Below are 17,334 nucleotides of genomic sequence, written 5' to 3'. Positions count from 1 at the left end.
GCCTAGTTTCAGGGCTGGGGAAGCAAAAAATACAAGATGAGCCTGCAACATCTGTTTGTACTGGGAAATGAAGAATAACAAAAGGAGAAAAGAGGTATTTCAACAACAACAACAACAACACAGAAGCCAGCTTGGGGGGGTTCCCTCTGACCCAACCGAGGACAATTTGAGCTTCAAAATGAATAATGGTAATAAGAGAGTATAGCCCATTGAATAAAATAGGAAACGATGAGTCCACAGAGATATAAATAATGTATAAATTTAAATTTTAATGAAGAATGAGATATTTACATAGTTTCAAAGTACCTCCACACAAATGCTTATAAATTAAAAAGCCTGGAGATACCACCTCAATCAAATGACCAACATGAACATCATTGGGGCACCTGGCTGGCTCAGTCAGTTGAGCATCCAACTCTCGATTTCAGCTCAGGTCATGATCTTAGAGTTTGTGGGATCGAGCCCCATGTCAGGCTCTGCTCTGACAGCGTGAACCTGCTTAGAATTCTCTCTCTCAGCCTCTTGATGCCCCTTTCTCTCTCTCTTTCTCAAAATAAATAAATAAACTTTAAAAAAGTTATTTTTACAAATGAAAATCATCAAAAATGGGACAGACTGAAACTGTGCAGGGGCACCTGGGTGGCTCAGTCGGCTGAGCTTCCGACTTCAGCTCAGGTCATGATCTCATGGTTTGTGAGTTCGAGCCCCGCGTCCAGCTCTGTGCTGACAGCTTGGAGCCTGTAGCTGCTTCGGATTCTGTGCCTCCCTCTCTCTCTGCCCCTCCCCTGCTCACACTCTGTCTTTCTCTCTCAAAAATAAATAATACACATTAAAAAAAAGAAATTGTGCATTACCTGATAAAATGCACAAAGAATGCAGCATCGTTTTGTGCCATTCCTGCTGAAGATGCATAAACTCTATCTAGTTACAAGGAGACATCAGACAAACCCAAATTGAGGGTCATTCGACAAAAATTCTGGCCTGGAACCTTCAAAAGTGGCAAGGTCATGAAAGTCACAAAAAGATCGAAGACTCCTGGACTGAAGGAAGACGACAGAAATGACAACTGAATGTAACACAAAGCACTGCCTCCCTTGGGACCATTGGTGACACAGAAGGGAGTCCAAGGATCAGTGGTAATAAAGTGTAAATGTTAACGTCCTCACTTTGGCAGTGTATTCTGGTTAAACAGGAGAATGTCTGGCTTATAGGAAATTCAAACTATAGTATTTAGGAGTAATAGATCATCAAGTTGGCAACTTACTCTCATATGTTTTAGAGAAAACATTTGCATAGGTACTTCAACTTTTCTGTAAGTTTGTGATTATTTAAAAGACATGGAAACATGGGGCCCCTGGGTGGCTCAGTCGGTTAAGCGTCTGACTTCATCTCATGTCATGATCTCACAATTTGTGAGTTCGAGCTCCATGTCGGGCTCTGTGCTAACAGCTTGGAGCCTGGAGCCTGATTTGGATTCTGTGTCTCCTTCTCTCTCTGCCCCTCTCCAACTTGTGCTCTGTCTCTCTATGTCTCTCAAAAAATAAATAAATGTAAAAAATAAATAAAAATTTAAAAAATTTTAAAACATGGACACAAACCAAGATTGATCTTTAGTCTAGTAAATGGTCAGTGGAAGGATACAATCTGAAGAGTTGTCCACAGCCAGCTTCCATCCATATTTATCATTCTGTCTCATCTTTATTAGAATGATTTGTGTTTATGTAGCACTTTCACATGTGTTGTAAACTCTATAAACTCTATAAACTATAAATTCTATAAAGTCAGAGATTCCATCTGTCTCACATACCATTTCATTTATCCAATGCCTAGAATAGTCTCCGGGTCACAGTAGGCACTCATGAATGTGCACCAGTTGAATGATGAATGAATGAGTGAATGAATGAATGAATGAATGAACGAAGTAGCTTAGTCTAGAAAAAGCATGACCTTTGGAGTAGCTGAGACAACAGCTAGACTAATGGGTTTGAATCTGGGATCTACTACTACCTTATATGGTCTCGGGCAAGTTGCTTCAGTTTCCTTATCTATGAAATGGCAACTATAATAGTTCCCACACTTCACAGGCCTGTGTAGCATGTTAAGAGTATTGATGAAATTATCTGGGCTTGAGTTCTTAACTCGGATCAACTGAGTGACATATTCAAGGTCAACACCAGTAAGAGGAGAGTCCACCTCAGACACAAACACATCTCCCTGGACCAAGACTGTGGCTCTTTCTCCTGCATCACTGCTTCCTTTAGTGATTGTAAAGGGCTCTTGTTAAACTGAATACATGCTCGGGAAAAGATTGTGATGAAAGTTCTATCTCCTTGACAAAAGACAAAAGCAAACATTAGTGTGCAACAGAATCACATGCAATTTTTGTTCAAACACAGATTATTGCCCCCACTCCACAGTTTCTTTTTTTTAATTTTTTTTCAACGCTTTTTATTTATTTTTGGGACAGAGAGAGACAGAGCATGAACGGGGGAGGGGCAGAGAGAGAGGGAGGCACAGAATCGGAAACAGGCTCCACGCTCCGAGCCATCAGCCCAGAGCCTGACGCGGGGCTCGAACTCACGGACCGCGAGATCGTGACCTGGCTGAAGTCCGACGCTTAACCGACTGCGCCACCCAGCCCCCCCCCCCACTCCACAGTTTCTAATTCAGTATTCAGTATTGTATTCAGTATGTATTCAGCATGTCTGGGAAGGGTCAGAGAATTTTGCCAGAGAACAACTGCCAGGGAGGGAATTAGTTGAGAGTCAGCTTATAAAGCAAGGAAATGCTGAGGGCAGGAGGTTGAAGGATATGAGTGAACCTAGAGGCAAAGGAAGGTCAGCTTCAGGGGCTAAGAAGAGATGGGAGGGCTCTGCCATCAGATGTTAGCTCAGTCTCTACCTTTGTCTCTGAGACAAAACAGGCCAATTCCTCTAAAGCCACAAACTACCAAAACTCAACCCATACCAAATAACATTAAGTCGAGTAGCTCTAAAACTATTTATAAAATTTGAATTTATAGTTTAGAAACCTATCAAAAAAAATCTCCAGCATTCAGATGGTTTCACTGGAGAATTCTAGAAAACATATAAAGAACACCAAATCTGCACAATGTCTTCCAGAATATAGAGGGAATGCTTCCTGATTCACTTTATGAATGTAACATCAAAACCAGACAAAGACAGTAGCAAGCAAGCAAGCGAGAGAGAGTAAACAAACTATAGACCAGTATCAAAAATATAGATACAAAAACCCTTAACAAAATGTTAGGAAATAGAATTCGGCAGTATATAAAAAGAATTATACACCATGACCAAGAGGGATTTATTCTAGGATGAGAGCCTGGTTCAATATTTGAAAACAATCACTGCAGTCCCCCATATTGACAGGTAGTGTTGGTGGCATCCAGGGGACTCCACTAAGCAGTGCCTAGGATGTAGGTGGGGCCTAGCAATTTTGGGGAAGTGAAAAAATTAGTCTGTATGTACACGGCTTGTGTTCAAACAAAATAAAGTGCTACACTCCACATGCATAGGTGACTCCCAGGTTTCACACCTAATGCTTGTCTCTCTGAGAGCTGGGGCCACTGGAAGCACAGGGACAAACAGGAGAAAGGTTGGCTTGAGGCCCCAGGTGCTAAATGGGACAGTCCAATGGCCCCAAGAGGAGACTGATTCCAAGAGTAGAGTCCAGGAGTGAAGAAGAGGAAGAGACCCTGGAAAAAGTTGGCAACTGAAATATAAGAAAGCCCATTCTGGAATTTTTGCTTAGGAACTCTGTGTTTAAGCTTTGAACTGCATCCTTATAACTGAAATTTGAACTTGAAAACATTGGCCTGACACCATGCATAACATACCAAAGGTAGAATCGAGTCTGATAACTAATAAAGTTCATCTCCATATAAAATTCTTTGAGTTACCAAACTTTCTGCCTGGGATTCGTCTCCTAAAATGAAAAGACTCCCAGCTGCTTCTGATATTCAGCACAGTGTAAGTATCATGGCTTTCTGTGCCTTGCGTGAATTCCCTCAGCACCCACTATGCCAGTGCCCAGTACACACTGACAGTGTCTTAATGCCTACTGATGCAATGCTCTGAGCGCCCTTGCCCTGCAGTCAGCATAAGTGCTGGGGAGTTAATGCTCCCCAGAGCAGCCCTTAGTCAATGAAGTCTTTATCCTCCAGCTCCCCTTTCTCCAGGAGGGGTAACTTAGGCTGTTCTTCACAAACTTTAATGTGCTTATGACTCACGTGAGAATCTTAATAAATTTCAGATTCTGATTCAGCAGGTCTGGGATGAAGCCTGAGATTCTGCATTTCTAACAAGCTCCCAGGCAGTGCCCATGCTGCTCGTCTGGGGACCACACTTTGATTCCCCTATTAATGCCCTCTGCAGTTTCCTCCCAAATAAACTGTTTGCTTTCAAATTCTTGTTGGAGGGTGTGCTTCAGGGGAAGCACTTTGTTCCATCTCTCTTCTTATATTTTATGTCCCTTGTTCTCAGTTTTCTAAAAGGCTGACCTCTACCTCTAAAAGGCTGACCCAGGGCAAACACTTCATTTCCTCATCTCCAGAATGAGGGGGTTAGACTGTCTAGTTTCCTTCCTACTCCAACATTCTAAACAAGTTCTCTTTATTCTGGTTATTATCATACTTTCCACACTCCTCCCGATCTGCTTTCCTGCTCTTGTGCATGACCTTTTAAAATCAAGCTGGCTTCACATTCTGCTCATCTTCAAAAGATGGCTCTAAACAGAAATGGAAAATGGAAGCCTTTTCTTTAAACATAATAGCAAAAATCCTTGACAGATAAAGGATACAGCAAATGTTCACACATGCAGATGACATTTTCATTGTGTGGGAGAAAAAGAGACCATTCAGAAAAACATAAGAATAGTAGTTTCAGGCAGAGGCTGAAAACAAAAATCAGTGAGAAACCAACAAAAGATATGAAACCATAATCAAAGGACATTTAAATAGGAGATAATACACATAGAAAACACAATAGTGAGTGTGTGAACTTGTCTGCTTTTGGATCAAACATCCCTTCACATACATATGCAGATACAAGCTGCCTGCCTCCGATAGTCCCTTTGGAAAGCTACCTTCTTACACCTATGCTTAAAACAGTTTGAAATTCCTCTAGTTTACAAGAAACCAAAGAAATGAACACATATATAATATTACCACTTTAGTCGCCATTTTTTAATGCAAAATAAACCAACAGGACAAAAACCTTACTTTTGGTAACTTCAGGCATTTCCTAAAATATTAATACATGAAATTCATACATGTAACCATCAGTTATGGCTGTGCAACAAATAATCCCCAAATCACAGAACCTAACAACAATAAGTACTTATGTCTCATTCATGAGTGTGTGTGCCTGCTGGGTAGCTCAGCTTCATGCTGCAAGTCTGTAGGTTGGGTGCCTGGCTCTGCAATAGGTGGATCCAGTATAGCACCCAGATGCTGATATGGAAAGCCGCTCAGGCATATGAACTTCCCATGGCAGAGGTAAGACATACCCAAGAACAGGTACATGTGGTGCTTTGAAGGCTAGGCTTGGAACTGGTACCCCCTTAACTCACTGTGTTCCATTCCAAAGCAAGTCATGTGGCCAAAGCCCAACATTAATAAGTGCCTCCCGTGAAGTTATCAGCGAACAGAATGAATATGTACTGAATACTGTGATCTGCCAAAATGGCATTAACAACTCTAGAGGCATTTTCCAAGAAGGGGTGATACGAGTAATAACACTGTTATTGAAATAAGTATGCAACTGCATATGAGGACCATCTTGGAGGCATGGGTTTGACTTTGTTTTAAAAAGTCATTTTTATCTGTCCAACTTCGGCTCAGGTCATGATCTCGCAGTTCACGAGTTCCAGCCCCGCGTCAGGCTCCATGCTGACAGTTCAGAGCCTAGAGTCTGCCTCTTTCTGTGCTCATGCTCTGTCTCTCCTTCTCTCAAAAATAAATAAAAACATTAAAATAAACAATTAAAAGTCATTTTTATGCTTTATATAAAAGCCAAACTTAATTCTTGCCTAACAATGCATCCAGTTTGTATGTATGCTTATGTGGGACGGAAACCTCTTTCAAAACATATATTTTTTAAGATTTTTATAGCCCTGTTATTTTTTTTAATATGAAATTTATTGTCAAATTGGTTTCCATACAACACCCAGTGCTCATCCCAATGGTTGCCCTCCTCAATGCCCATCCCCCACCCTCCCCCCTCCCACCGCCCATCAATCCTCAGTTTATCCTCATTTTTAAGAGTCTCTTATGGTTTGGCTCTCTCCCTCAAAACATCTTTAAAAGGAAAAGCAATATATTGAAAAAAAAAGAAAAAAGAAATATGGATCTTTGCAAAAAAAAAAAAAAAAACCAGAAAAAAAAAAAAAGGAAAAGCAAAATTGCCAGAATGTCCCATTCCAACGTCTCTAGGCTGGGGCTTAGCAGGCTGTAAAGGAATGAGAAAGCATCACCAATTTGTTGAAAGCGATTAGGTTTTGTGGTAAGCTACTTTGGACAATCAGGAGCCCCAAGTTTAAGCCACATGCTCCTACTTTCTTAGCTGTTCCTATTATGTCTGACATGTTGCTTCATCTCTCCAGGCTTCCATTTCTTCACCTGCAAATGCTCTCCTGGGTGCAGCCACCCCTAACAATACAATAACTATGAATCTATTATATGCTGGAGGTTTTCTGGTGTCTCTATTTCCTGAATGAGAACTGCTTTGTAAAGTCACTGATTTCAGCTCTAGAAAGTGTAATGGCTGCTTTGTGTTAACAGCTGAGAATGAAAATTCTCATTTAATATTCTAGATTTTGTCTCCTGAAAAGAGTCTCTTGGGATTTGCTGGCATCATTAATAGTGAGGCGACAGTTTCTAATCTTAAATTCTCTAGATTAAAACCAAAAGATTGCCTTTCTTTGTTGAGTGACTCTCATGTCCCTGCAAACATCAGCACTTTGTGTTTGCTTGGCAGTGGGGGTAATTTCACAACAAACTGATCAATAACAAAGGGTTTGGGGGAGCTATTTTAACATCCTAAGAACCAGAAGGTGTATTTTGAACTAGGGCTTGAGGAGTGAGGGTCCACTCTACCTGGCAGTCAACAGCCAGGGGGAAGAAAAGGTAGTCAAACACTCTAAAATCAGTTTCTAAAGCAAAATGTCCGCATTCTCTGGACAACATTTAACAAATCAATCCTTAACCTCCCACCGTCTGTCAAGTTCTTCAGATGGCTGTTATCCTCACTACTTATTTACTTAGCAAACACCTGTATTACCTCAGCCAGGCACCCGCTGAGTTACATACATTACTTCATTTAATTCTCTCTACAGTCCTCTGACCTAAGTACTGCTGTCCTCCCTTTACACTTGAGAAATTCGGGCTGCTTTCAGCTTTGCCAAGCTTGGTGGCCCGGGATTTGGCTTCTGACACCCAAGAGAGATCTCTTTCCCGCTCCTCGCGATATTCCCGGCACCTCGAATCCCACGTGCCAGTGCACCGGACGGGCCCTGGCGGCCCGCGGAGCGCGGGGCTCGGGCCCAGGGCTGCGGCGCCGGTGCCCTGCGGAGCGAGCGTGGTTTCTGCGCTGACCTGCTCGGCCCGACGCCCTCAGCCCAGGGGCTTCGCGGCGGGCCCGGCTATGGAGCGCCCCGAGCCCGCCGAGGTGCGCATGAGCCAGGCCATCCAGCCCGCGCACGCCAACCCGCGCGGCGAGCTGAGCGCCGGGCAGCTTCTCAAGTGGATCGACGCCACCGCCTGCCTGGCTGGTAGGGGGCCGACGCGGAGGGACGCTGGGCGGGGGGGGGGAGGGGGCGGGAGGGGAGCGCGGAAGGCCGGCGTGGCGGGGGTGGCGGCCGGCTTGGATACCGGGTTGTGGGGTGGTGGGGGTCGGGACATGAGAGGATCCCGAGGCCAGGGGTGCAGGCCGACCCACCCCAGTACGGAAGCAGACGCTTGGCGCCCCAGTCCTCACCATTCCTGGACCCGGGGTCCGTGAGGAGAGAGAGGCAAGGAGAGGGTATTTCCAGCTGTGAGTAGTTGGGGACCCTAACGGTTGCGATAGTTCATCCAACACCGGGAATGACCTAGACCAGTGATTCTCAAACCTTTCAGCCTCAGGACTCCTTTACCCCATTAGGTAAGTGAGGACCCCGCACTTTTGTTTATGTGGGTTATTTTGTTGATATTGACCATCACCGAAATCTTTTGTTATTTTTTAAAATATTTATTTTTTGAGAGGGCACAAGCTGGGTTGGGGCAGCAGAGAGAGGTGGGGGGGGGGGGGGGGCGGCAGAGGATCCCAAGCGGGCTCTGGGCTGACAGCAGTGAGCCTGATGATGGGCTCAAACTCAGCAACCCTGAGGTCATGACCTGAGACGAACTTAGATGCCCTACTGACTGAGCCACCCAGGAGACCCTCAAAATCTTTTAAAATGAATTCATTTTAAAAGAACAAGAATAAACCCATGACATAATTTTATTGAAAAAATAACTATTTTCACCAGTAATAAAACTATGCTTAAAGGCATGCTCTTGGTTTACATTTTTGCAAATCTCTTTACTATCTAGTTTGATAGATTACTCCTTTCTTATATCTGCTTCTGCATTCAGTTTGTTGCTACCACACCTTATTTGGTCTCCTCTCAGGACCTTTGCACCTGCTTCTCATTTTACCATTATGACCTTCTTTTGCCCTTTCCATGCATTACATCTCAGCTTAAACAGCCTTTCCTCAGAGAAGTCTTTCTTGACCACTTGTTTACATTTGTACTCTTCCAGCAGTTTTAGCAGAATGCCCTTTTTTATTTCCTTCCTACTGCTTAGCACAATCTGTAATTATTTTGTGTGTTGATCTCTTCACCTCTTTATTTTCTACCTGGCCAATTCGCATGTAAGCTAAAGTTAGTTCTCCAGTGCTTAGTAAGCACTAAACAAAAACCTCTGCTTTCATGGATAGGTAGGTTGGTGATGAATGGGTCCAAAACTTGGAATCTCATTTCTGAAATGAAGTCAGGCTTTGCATAACGCAGGAACAGACCCGGCAAAGGTATATTGTGAAGGAAAATATGTTAAGATTAAAAACTAAAGCTGGAAGGAGCTTAAGATCATGTTTCTTAGGACTCTTATTTTACAAAGGACAAAAGTAATGTTCAGATGATGACAGAACCCCGCTTTTCTCACTGAGTAGCAACAGAGTTTCTAATCCCCTGTGTGTTAACAGCCCCCAAAATTTAGTCACATATTCATGCCAATCTGTTTGTTTGCTTTCTGTTTGTTGATAGGTCTGTTTGGTTTCTCTCTTAACAGTTTTTATTAGTACTTGAGGTTGATTATAATAACATAAATAATGGAAGAATAAATGTAAAATTAATTCACATCTAAGGGAAACAAGTGTAAAAATCACTGAGGTTGCTAATAAAAATGATGCCTATTGCCAAGGCAACTGAATACATTATGTGAATAATGAATTGATCATTTTGTGCTTCTGTCCTGTAAAAGATAAACAATTGCTGTGCTGCAATTGTCAGAAAAGTGTCTGCCTTTTTACATCTTTGGAAACTCAGGCCATAGACTGATTCATTTGATAACCAACTGCTTTGGATTAATAGCTCTGTTGCTAATAATACAACATTAAAGAAACCTTTATGATAAAGTTAGTTTGGAAACATGGAAATACCTGTGTTAAACACTCTATGGTGAGAAGCACCACATAAGCAAGGGACGTTATTTAGTCAAGGTGCAACAGAATCTGTGGCAGAGAAATGCTCCGCCATAGTGCTGTCCTTTCTTTGATAAGAGTAGTACAAAAACTGGTTTTCCTGGCATTTTCCCAGCCAGAGTTCCTTGTTGACCAGCACTTTTCCACAGGCCCATTACTATGATAAATAATGATCCCAGCCATAGACCTAAGGCTCTTCTGTGACACCCAGACACTGCTAGATTCCAAAAGATCTTCTCAATATTTAAATAAAGATTAAATATGTTCACTATCATTTTGGCATTAAACCTCATTTCTGTCAGTAGTCCCATTTTTATAGTCGTTCCTTAAGCCTAGAGGAATGAAACCATTTCTGAGTCATTCTCCACCCTCTGTATACATTTCTTATTTTGAAATATCACAAACTCACCCTTTTCTCTATTGCATTTCTGAATCTTGTCCAGGATTCACTCTCTTAGGAATGGCATGCAGTCCATCCAGTAACACAAGTCAAAAATCTAGGAGTCATCCCTTCTTGATACCTCTGTCTACCTTGCTTCCCCCTCCACATACTCAACCCATGAACTAAGTCCTATCAGTGTTACCTTAAAGAAATCACTCAAACCCAACCACCTTGCTGTGGCTCCACTGCCACCACCTAGGCCAACCTATCATCATCCTTCATAGGAACTTCAGCAGTGGTTTCTAAACTGATCATCTCCATTCATTCTGGTGTCCTCTCCACACTACATCTAAAATATTTTTTGAAGGTGCTAATCTGACCATATCATTGTTGTTTATCTTCCCCCCCGTCTTCTTTATCAAGAGTTACAAGCATTCCTCTTCTGGCATAGTAAGTATCTCCTATTAGAAAAAAAAAAGGCACATAGATAACTGCTATAAACTCTGGATAAAACAGTAAATAAAACCTACTTATGGGCAACTGACAGGTGAAAAAAAGCAGATTTAAACACTTGGAAGTCAACACTTGGAAGAAGAGAATGGTACTAGCTAACTTTCTATGTTTTGTTTTAGTTTTTTAATGCCTTTAAGCCTGAAGAAAGACCTTTATTCTGCTCCCAGCTAAATTTTTGATGGAAAACCCACAGACTTGCTGATTTGAAGAGCTATAGGATTTGGGGAAAACACAGCTACTTAAATGTGAGGAGGAAGTTTCAAGAGAGGAGAGAACTGAAGAGGCAGAGCTGTATAATCTATCTATATTTTTGGCTCAAATCTCTGGTGAAGCTTGAATCATGCATGCATAGAAGAAACTCCAGCCTTGCTAGATGATGCCAAAAGAATTGGGAAAGGGCTGTTACAACCTCTAGGGAGATAGAGTTTTATAGTGGGAATTTAGTTAAGTACTTACTTGGAAAAACAAAACAAAACAAAACAATACTGTTTAGAGAAACATGTAAGAACCCATAATTTCTACAATGTATCACTCACCATGGCTAGGATATAGTCCAAAATTACTTTATATACAAAGAAACAGGAAAATATGATGCATTCTTAAGTGAAAAGATAATGGTGATCAAGCCTCGATGATCCGAGTGTTAGAATTAAGCATCCATTGCCCACTCTCACCGCTGCTGTTTAACATAGTGCTGGAAGTTCTAGCATCAGCAATCAGACAACAAAAGGAAATCAAAGGCATCAAAATTGGCAAAGATGAAGTCAAGCTTTCGCTTTTTGCAGATGACATGATATTATACATGGAAAATCCGATAGACTCCACCAAAAGTCTGCTAGAACTGATACAGGAATTCAGCAAAGTTGCAGGCTACAAAATCAATGTACAGAAATCAGTTGCATTCTTATACACTAACAATGAAGCAACAGAAAGACAAATAAAGAAACTGATCCCATTCACAATTGCACCAAGAAGCATAAAATACCTAGGAATAAATCTAACCAAAGATGTAAAGGATCTGTATGCTGAAAACTATAGAAAGCTTCTGAAGGAAATTGAAGAAGATTTAAAGAAATGGAAAGACATTCCCTGCTCATGGATTGGAAAAATAAATATTGTCAAAATGTCAATACTACCCAAAGCTATCTACACATTCAATGCAATCCCAATCAAAATTGCACCAGCATTCTTCTCGAAACTAGAACAAGCAATCCTAAAATTCATATGGAACCACAAAAGGCCCCGAATAGCCAAAGGAATTTTGAAGAAGAAGACCAAAGCAGGAGGCATCACAATCCCAGACTTTAGCCTCTACTACAAAGCTGTCATCATCAAGACAGCATGGTATTGGCACCAAAACAGACACATAGACCAATGGAATAGAATAGAAACCCCAGAACTAGACCCACAAACGTATGGCCAACTCATCTTTGACAAAGCAGGAAAGAACATCCAATGGAAAAAAGACAGCCTCTTTAACAAATGGTGCTGGGAGAACTGGACAGCAACATGCAGAAGGTTGAAACTAGACCACTTTCTCACACCATTCACAAAAATAAACTCAAAATGGATAAAGGACCTAAATGTGAGACAGGAAACCATCAAAACCTTAGAGGAGAAAGCAGGAAAAGACCTCTCTGACCTCAGCCGTAGCAATCTCTTACTCGACACATCCCCAAAGGCAAGGGAATTAAAAGCAAAAGTGAATTACTGGGACCTTATGAAGATAAAAAGCTTCTGCACAGCAAAGGAAACAACCAACAAAACTAAAAGGCAACCAACGGAATGGGAAAAGATATTTGCAAATGACATATCGGACAAAGGGCTAGTATCCAAAATCTATAAAGAGCTCACCAAACTCCACACCCGAAAAACAAATAACCCAGTGAAGAAATGGGCAGAAAACATGAATAGACACTTCTCTAAAGAAGACATCCGGATGGCCAACAGACACATGAAAAGATGTTCAGCGTCGCTCCTTATCAGGGAAATACAAATCAAAACCACACTCAGGTATCACCTCACGCCAGTCAGAGTGGCCAAAATGAACAAATCAGGAGACTATAGATGCTGGAGAGGATGTGGAGAAACGGGAACCCTCTTGCACTGTTGGTGGGAATGCAAATTGGTATAGCCGCTCTGGAAAGCAGTGTGGAGGTTCCTCAGAAAATTAAAAATAGACCTACCCTATGACCCAGCAATAGCACTGCTAGGAATTTATCCAAGGGATACAGGAGCACTGATGCATAGGGCCACTTGTACCCCAATGTTCATAGCAGCACTCTCAACAATAGCCAAATTATGGAAAGAGCCTAAATGTCCATCAACTGATGAATGGATAAAGAAATTGTGGTTTATATACACAATGGAATATTACATGGCAATGAGAAAAAATGAAATATGGCCTTTTGTAGCAACGTGGATGGAACTGGAGAGTGTGATGCTAAGTGAAATAAGCCATACAGAGAAAGACAGATACCATATGGTCTCACTCTTATGTGGATCCTGAGAAACTTAACAGGAACCCATGGGGGAGGGGAAGGAAAAAAAAAAAAAAAGAGGTTAGAAAGGGAGAGAGCCAAAGCATAAGAGACTGTTAAAAACTGAGAACAAACTGAGGGTTGATGGGGGGTGGGAGGGAGGAGAGGGTGGGTGATGGGTATTGAGGAGGGCACCTTTTGGGATGAGCACTGGGTGTTGTATGGAAACCAATTTGTCAATAAATTTCAGAAAAAAAAAAATAAAAAAAAAATAAAAAAAAATAAAAAAATAAAAAAAAATAAAAAAAAAATAAAAAAAGAATTAAGCATCCATTATTCTATAGCAGCTATAATAAGTATGCTTGAGGATGTAATAAAAACTCATCATAAAATAAAAATCATCATAAAGAATGAAAAGATAGTAAGTCTCAAGAGAGAAGTAGAAAGTAAAAAAAGAACCAAATGAAAATTCCCAAACTGAAAATTACAGTATCTGAAATTTAAAAATTCACTGGATAGGCTTAACAGCTGATTGGAGGAGAGTAAGTGAACATAAAGATGGACAATAAAAATTATTAAGTCTGAAGAAAAGGGAAAAGATGAATTTAAAAAATGAACAAGTGAACAGATATATCAAAACCACTTCAAAAAGTATAACATACATGTAAAAGAAGCCCCAAAAGAAATGAGAGAAAGTCTGAGGCATAAAACAAACATTTAAAGAAATAGTAGCTGAAATTTTTCATATGTGGTGAAAGACATACATTTACAGATTCGAGATCATAGGACACCAAGCAAGATTAATACAAACACAAAACAAAAAAAACCTCACATCTATCACAAGCAAACTATGATGAAAAGAAAATCTTAAAAGCTGGCAGAGAAAAACACTGTGCTATACATAGGAGAACACTGGTTAGAATTACTTATGACCTCATCAGAAACAATGGAATCCATAAGACAGTGAACCAATATCTTCAATAATAATTATAAAACTGTCAACCAAGAGCTTCAAGGCCCTGTGCATAGTCCATTCTCAGCCGACCCTTCAGCCTTACCGTACCAGCTCTCCTTCTTGCTTTCTGCATTTTATCCTTAAAGACTTTGATCAGGATCTTTGCAGTTCCTTTTGCTCAGTGTGCTCTCCTTTTCTCTCTTCTTCCTCCTCAACACATCTATTTTTATCCTACTCATCCTTCACATGTCAGCTGAAGCATCCCCTCCACTTGGACATCTGCCCTGACATCCTCCCTAGGTCTAGTTTCTCATGTTATGACTCCCATAAAATTGATGTTTTCTTCAGGGCACTTAATTCATTTTGTTATTTATTCCTTTAATTAATCCATGGCTTCCACTAGTCTCCAAGAGAACAGAGATCATGGCTGTTTTACATTTCCATCACCTTACATAGAGGCTAACAACAGCACAGGTATTCAGTCAATATTAGTTAAAGGAATGAATGAATGGAGATGCCACCATTTTAATCAGTCATCATCTCATACCTGGATTACAACCACTTACCTAGTCTGCTACTGTTTCCAGCTTCTCTGTTTCCCCCAGGAAATCAGTAATAGCTTTAGAGTTTCTCCACTTTGATTAGCACACTGTATGAAAGACAATCAAAATCAAGAACCAGAGCAAGCTGGTCCTGTTTTTTTTTTAATTTTTTTTTTCAACATTTATTTATTTTGGGGACAGAGAGAGACAGAGCATGAACGGGGGAGGGGCAGAGAGAGAGGGAGACACAGAATCGGAAACAGGCTCCAGGCTCTGAGCCATCAGCCCAGAGCCTGACGCGGGGCTCGAACTCACGGACCTCGAGATGGTGACCTGGCTGAAGTCGGTCGCTTAACCGACTGCGCCACCCAGGCGCCCCAAGCTGGTCCTGTTAAATTAATATCTGACACACTTGTAAAAAAAACAACTGCATATAATCACACATAAAAATTGTAATCATATGTTGGTTCCCTATATTTCTATTTTTAACTTCATGACCCTTAAAAGTCTATAGCGTAAACCATGGCTGTTAAGCATCTGAAGCCCATCTTTAGCTAAGCACTTCTCTGAAGAGTGTTCCTTGGTTGGTCTTTTCTGAGAGTTCCTATTGCTTCTGTAGTCAAAATCACTATTTAGAACATTGTATTCAATCTTTCCAAGCCTGGATTTCCTCGTTTGTAAAATGAAACTAGTAATAGTACCAACCTCATGTAATTGACATGCATAAATACTTAGTTCAGTGCCTGGTCAATAATAAATGCTTAATAAATGGCAACTATTATTATGATAATATTTGTTCATGATCCCTAATGCAATCTAGTATAGTACTGTATATACATAATAGATATTCGATATATACAATCAAAATATATAAAAATAAAAAAAAATTAGTCTTATTGATTATTGCACTTTAGTTATCATTTAAATCATTCAAAACTGGTTATTCATATTGGCATACATGGTAACATTTTATTAACAAGAATAGTTTAATAAACTCAACATCCTGTTCTCTCAGGTAACTGGAATGAATGTCTATTAGGTACTCCTTAGTGAATGTCTTACAGCCTGTATTTGCAAGGATCTGGTAGTTCTCTGGAAATCTTAAGCTCTAAAATGGCATCTACTGTAGCTGGCTCTCTAATTGCCACTGAGCAGACTTATTAAGAGATAACACTGACTTCTCAGTATTGGGAAATCAGTAGGAATTTAACAAATGTTTGATACACTGAATTCAATTGAGCCCCTCTTGAGTATTTCTAGAGTCTGGTACTTTTACATTCCCTTCCTCTCATTGAACTTTATAGCTGGGAAGGCAGTCATTCCCTCTCCATCAATCACACACTAACTATGGTTAGTTTTCTGGTAACTCAGTTTGTATTATGTGCATGTTTGGAAGAACAGCTAGTTATCTCCAACTTAAAAACCAGAATGTACAATTTTCTACGAATTAGATTATAGAGAGGAGTGTTCTAAATAGCTACTCTCTGGAGTATTTCCCCATGTCTCTTTACCTGGCACTATCAAGTAATATTGTAGTTAAAGTAATCCACACAAAGAATACAACTTTAGTATAATTCGCTGTCTTTCTTTTTCATGTCTCTAAAAGTGTGAAGAATAAAGAGTGAAGTCTCCAAAATTAAAATGAGGTTCAAAGCACTTAAAAAGCCGGTGCAGTCTATTTGGGTTTTAACTGAATGTTCGTCAAAATCAAATTCTGACAGAAGCACATGTCAACATTTTTCCTAAAGAGATTAAGTTATGATATTTTTATATAAAGCAAAATCAACAATCAAAAAATATCTCAACAAATTAAATGCAGGCATGGAATATGGATAGCTAGGGTTCTTCCCTAATCTCTTTATACCCTATTTAAATATTCTCCTCTCCAACATAATTACTGCATACAGAATTTGGTAATAATGAACAATAAATATTGACTAAATACCTAATAGATGCTGAATATTTCTCTGCTACTCAAGAGAAGTTGCTCTCCAATTTGGGGTCTGATGTCAGTGTCTCCTATACTATTCAGTACTTATACTTGTTAAGTGGTCTAAATATAATCAGCTTCTGGTTATGTGGGATAATGGATACAGCTTTGATGAATTGTTTTTAAAACAAAAGAAGGGTCATATCTAACAAAATATTTAAAGTTGGTACTAACTTAATAAAATTGCTATTTAAATAGCTAGATATACTAGGTATCGGTTTTGAATTTCAAATCAAAGACAGTACAATAATTTCCATTCAGTAGAAGTACAACTTACAGATCAAAAGAACTGTCATTGATCCAGGTCATCTCTAAGTGTGGGCATAGTGGTACTTCACTGAACCAGAGGATGAGTTACTAGAATACATCCATTTAACTTTTATTCTTTTCCCTTATGCTGAAATATTTAAACATAACTATTAATTAACACATTTTTGCCTGTTTTTGAAGCTGAAAAGCATGCTGGGATTTCCTGTGTTACAGCCTCAGTGGATGACATACAATTTGAGGAGACAGCTAGGTAAGTGGTATTGCTCTATCACACCTTTCTCCTGGGCTTTTTGGCTCATTTACAACATATATTTGCATTACCTATGCTTGTTTATTTGGAGTCAATGATCCAATTTGTTAATTAAATATTTGACCTAATGTAAATCAATAAAATAGTAATTGCAAGACCTACTTTTAGTAAACACTTTGAAGTAGAAATTCATAGTCCTGATTTTATTGAGA

At 40.1% G+C, this 17,334-nt stretch overlaps 1 protein-coding gene across 1 annotated transcript in view; it reads left to right on the top strand.

Annotated features, from left to right (window-relative positions):
- The first annotated feature begins 7,661 nt into the window (after positions 1 to 7,661).
- ACOT12 (acyl-CoA thioesterase 12) overlaps positions 7,662 to 17,334 on the top strand; it is a 51,369-nt gene continuing 41,696 nt past the window's right edge. The window contains 2 exon segments of the mRNA XM_047860152.1: positions 7,662 to 7,788; positions 17,053 to 17,122. Of these exon segments, the coding sequence (XP_047716108.1) occupies positions 7,662 to 7,788; positions 17,053 to 17,122 (197 nt within the window).

The sequence above is a fragment of the Prionailurus viverrinus genome, chromosome A1, assembly GCF_022837055.1.
Source record: "Prionailurus viverrinus isolate Anna chromosome A1, UM_Priviv_1.0, whole genome shotgun sequence".
Lineage (NCBI taxonomy): Eukaryota > Metazoa > Chordata > Mammalia > Carnivora > Felidae > Prionailurus > Prionailurus viverrinus.
This window is presented reverse-complemented; position numbering and strand designations above follow the sequence as displayed.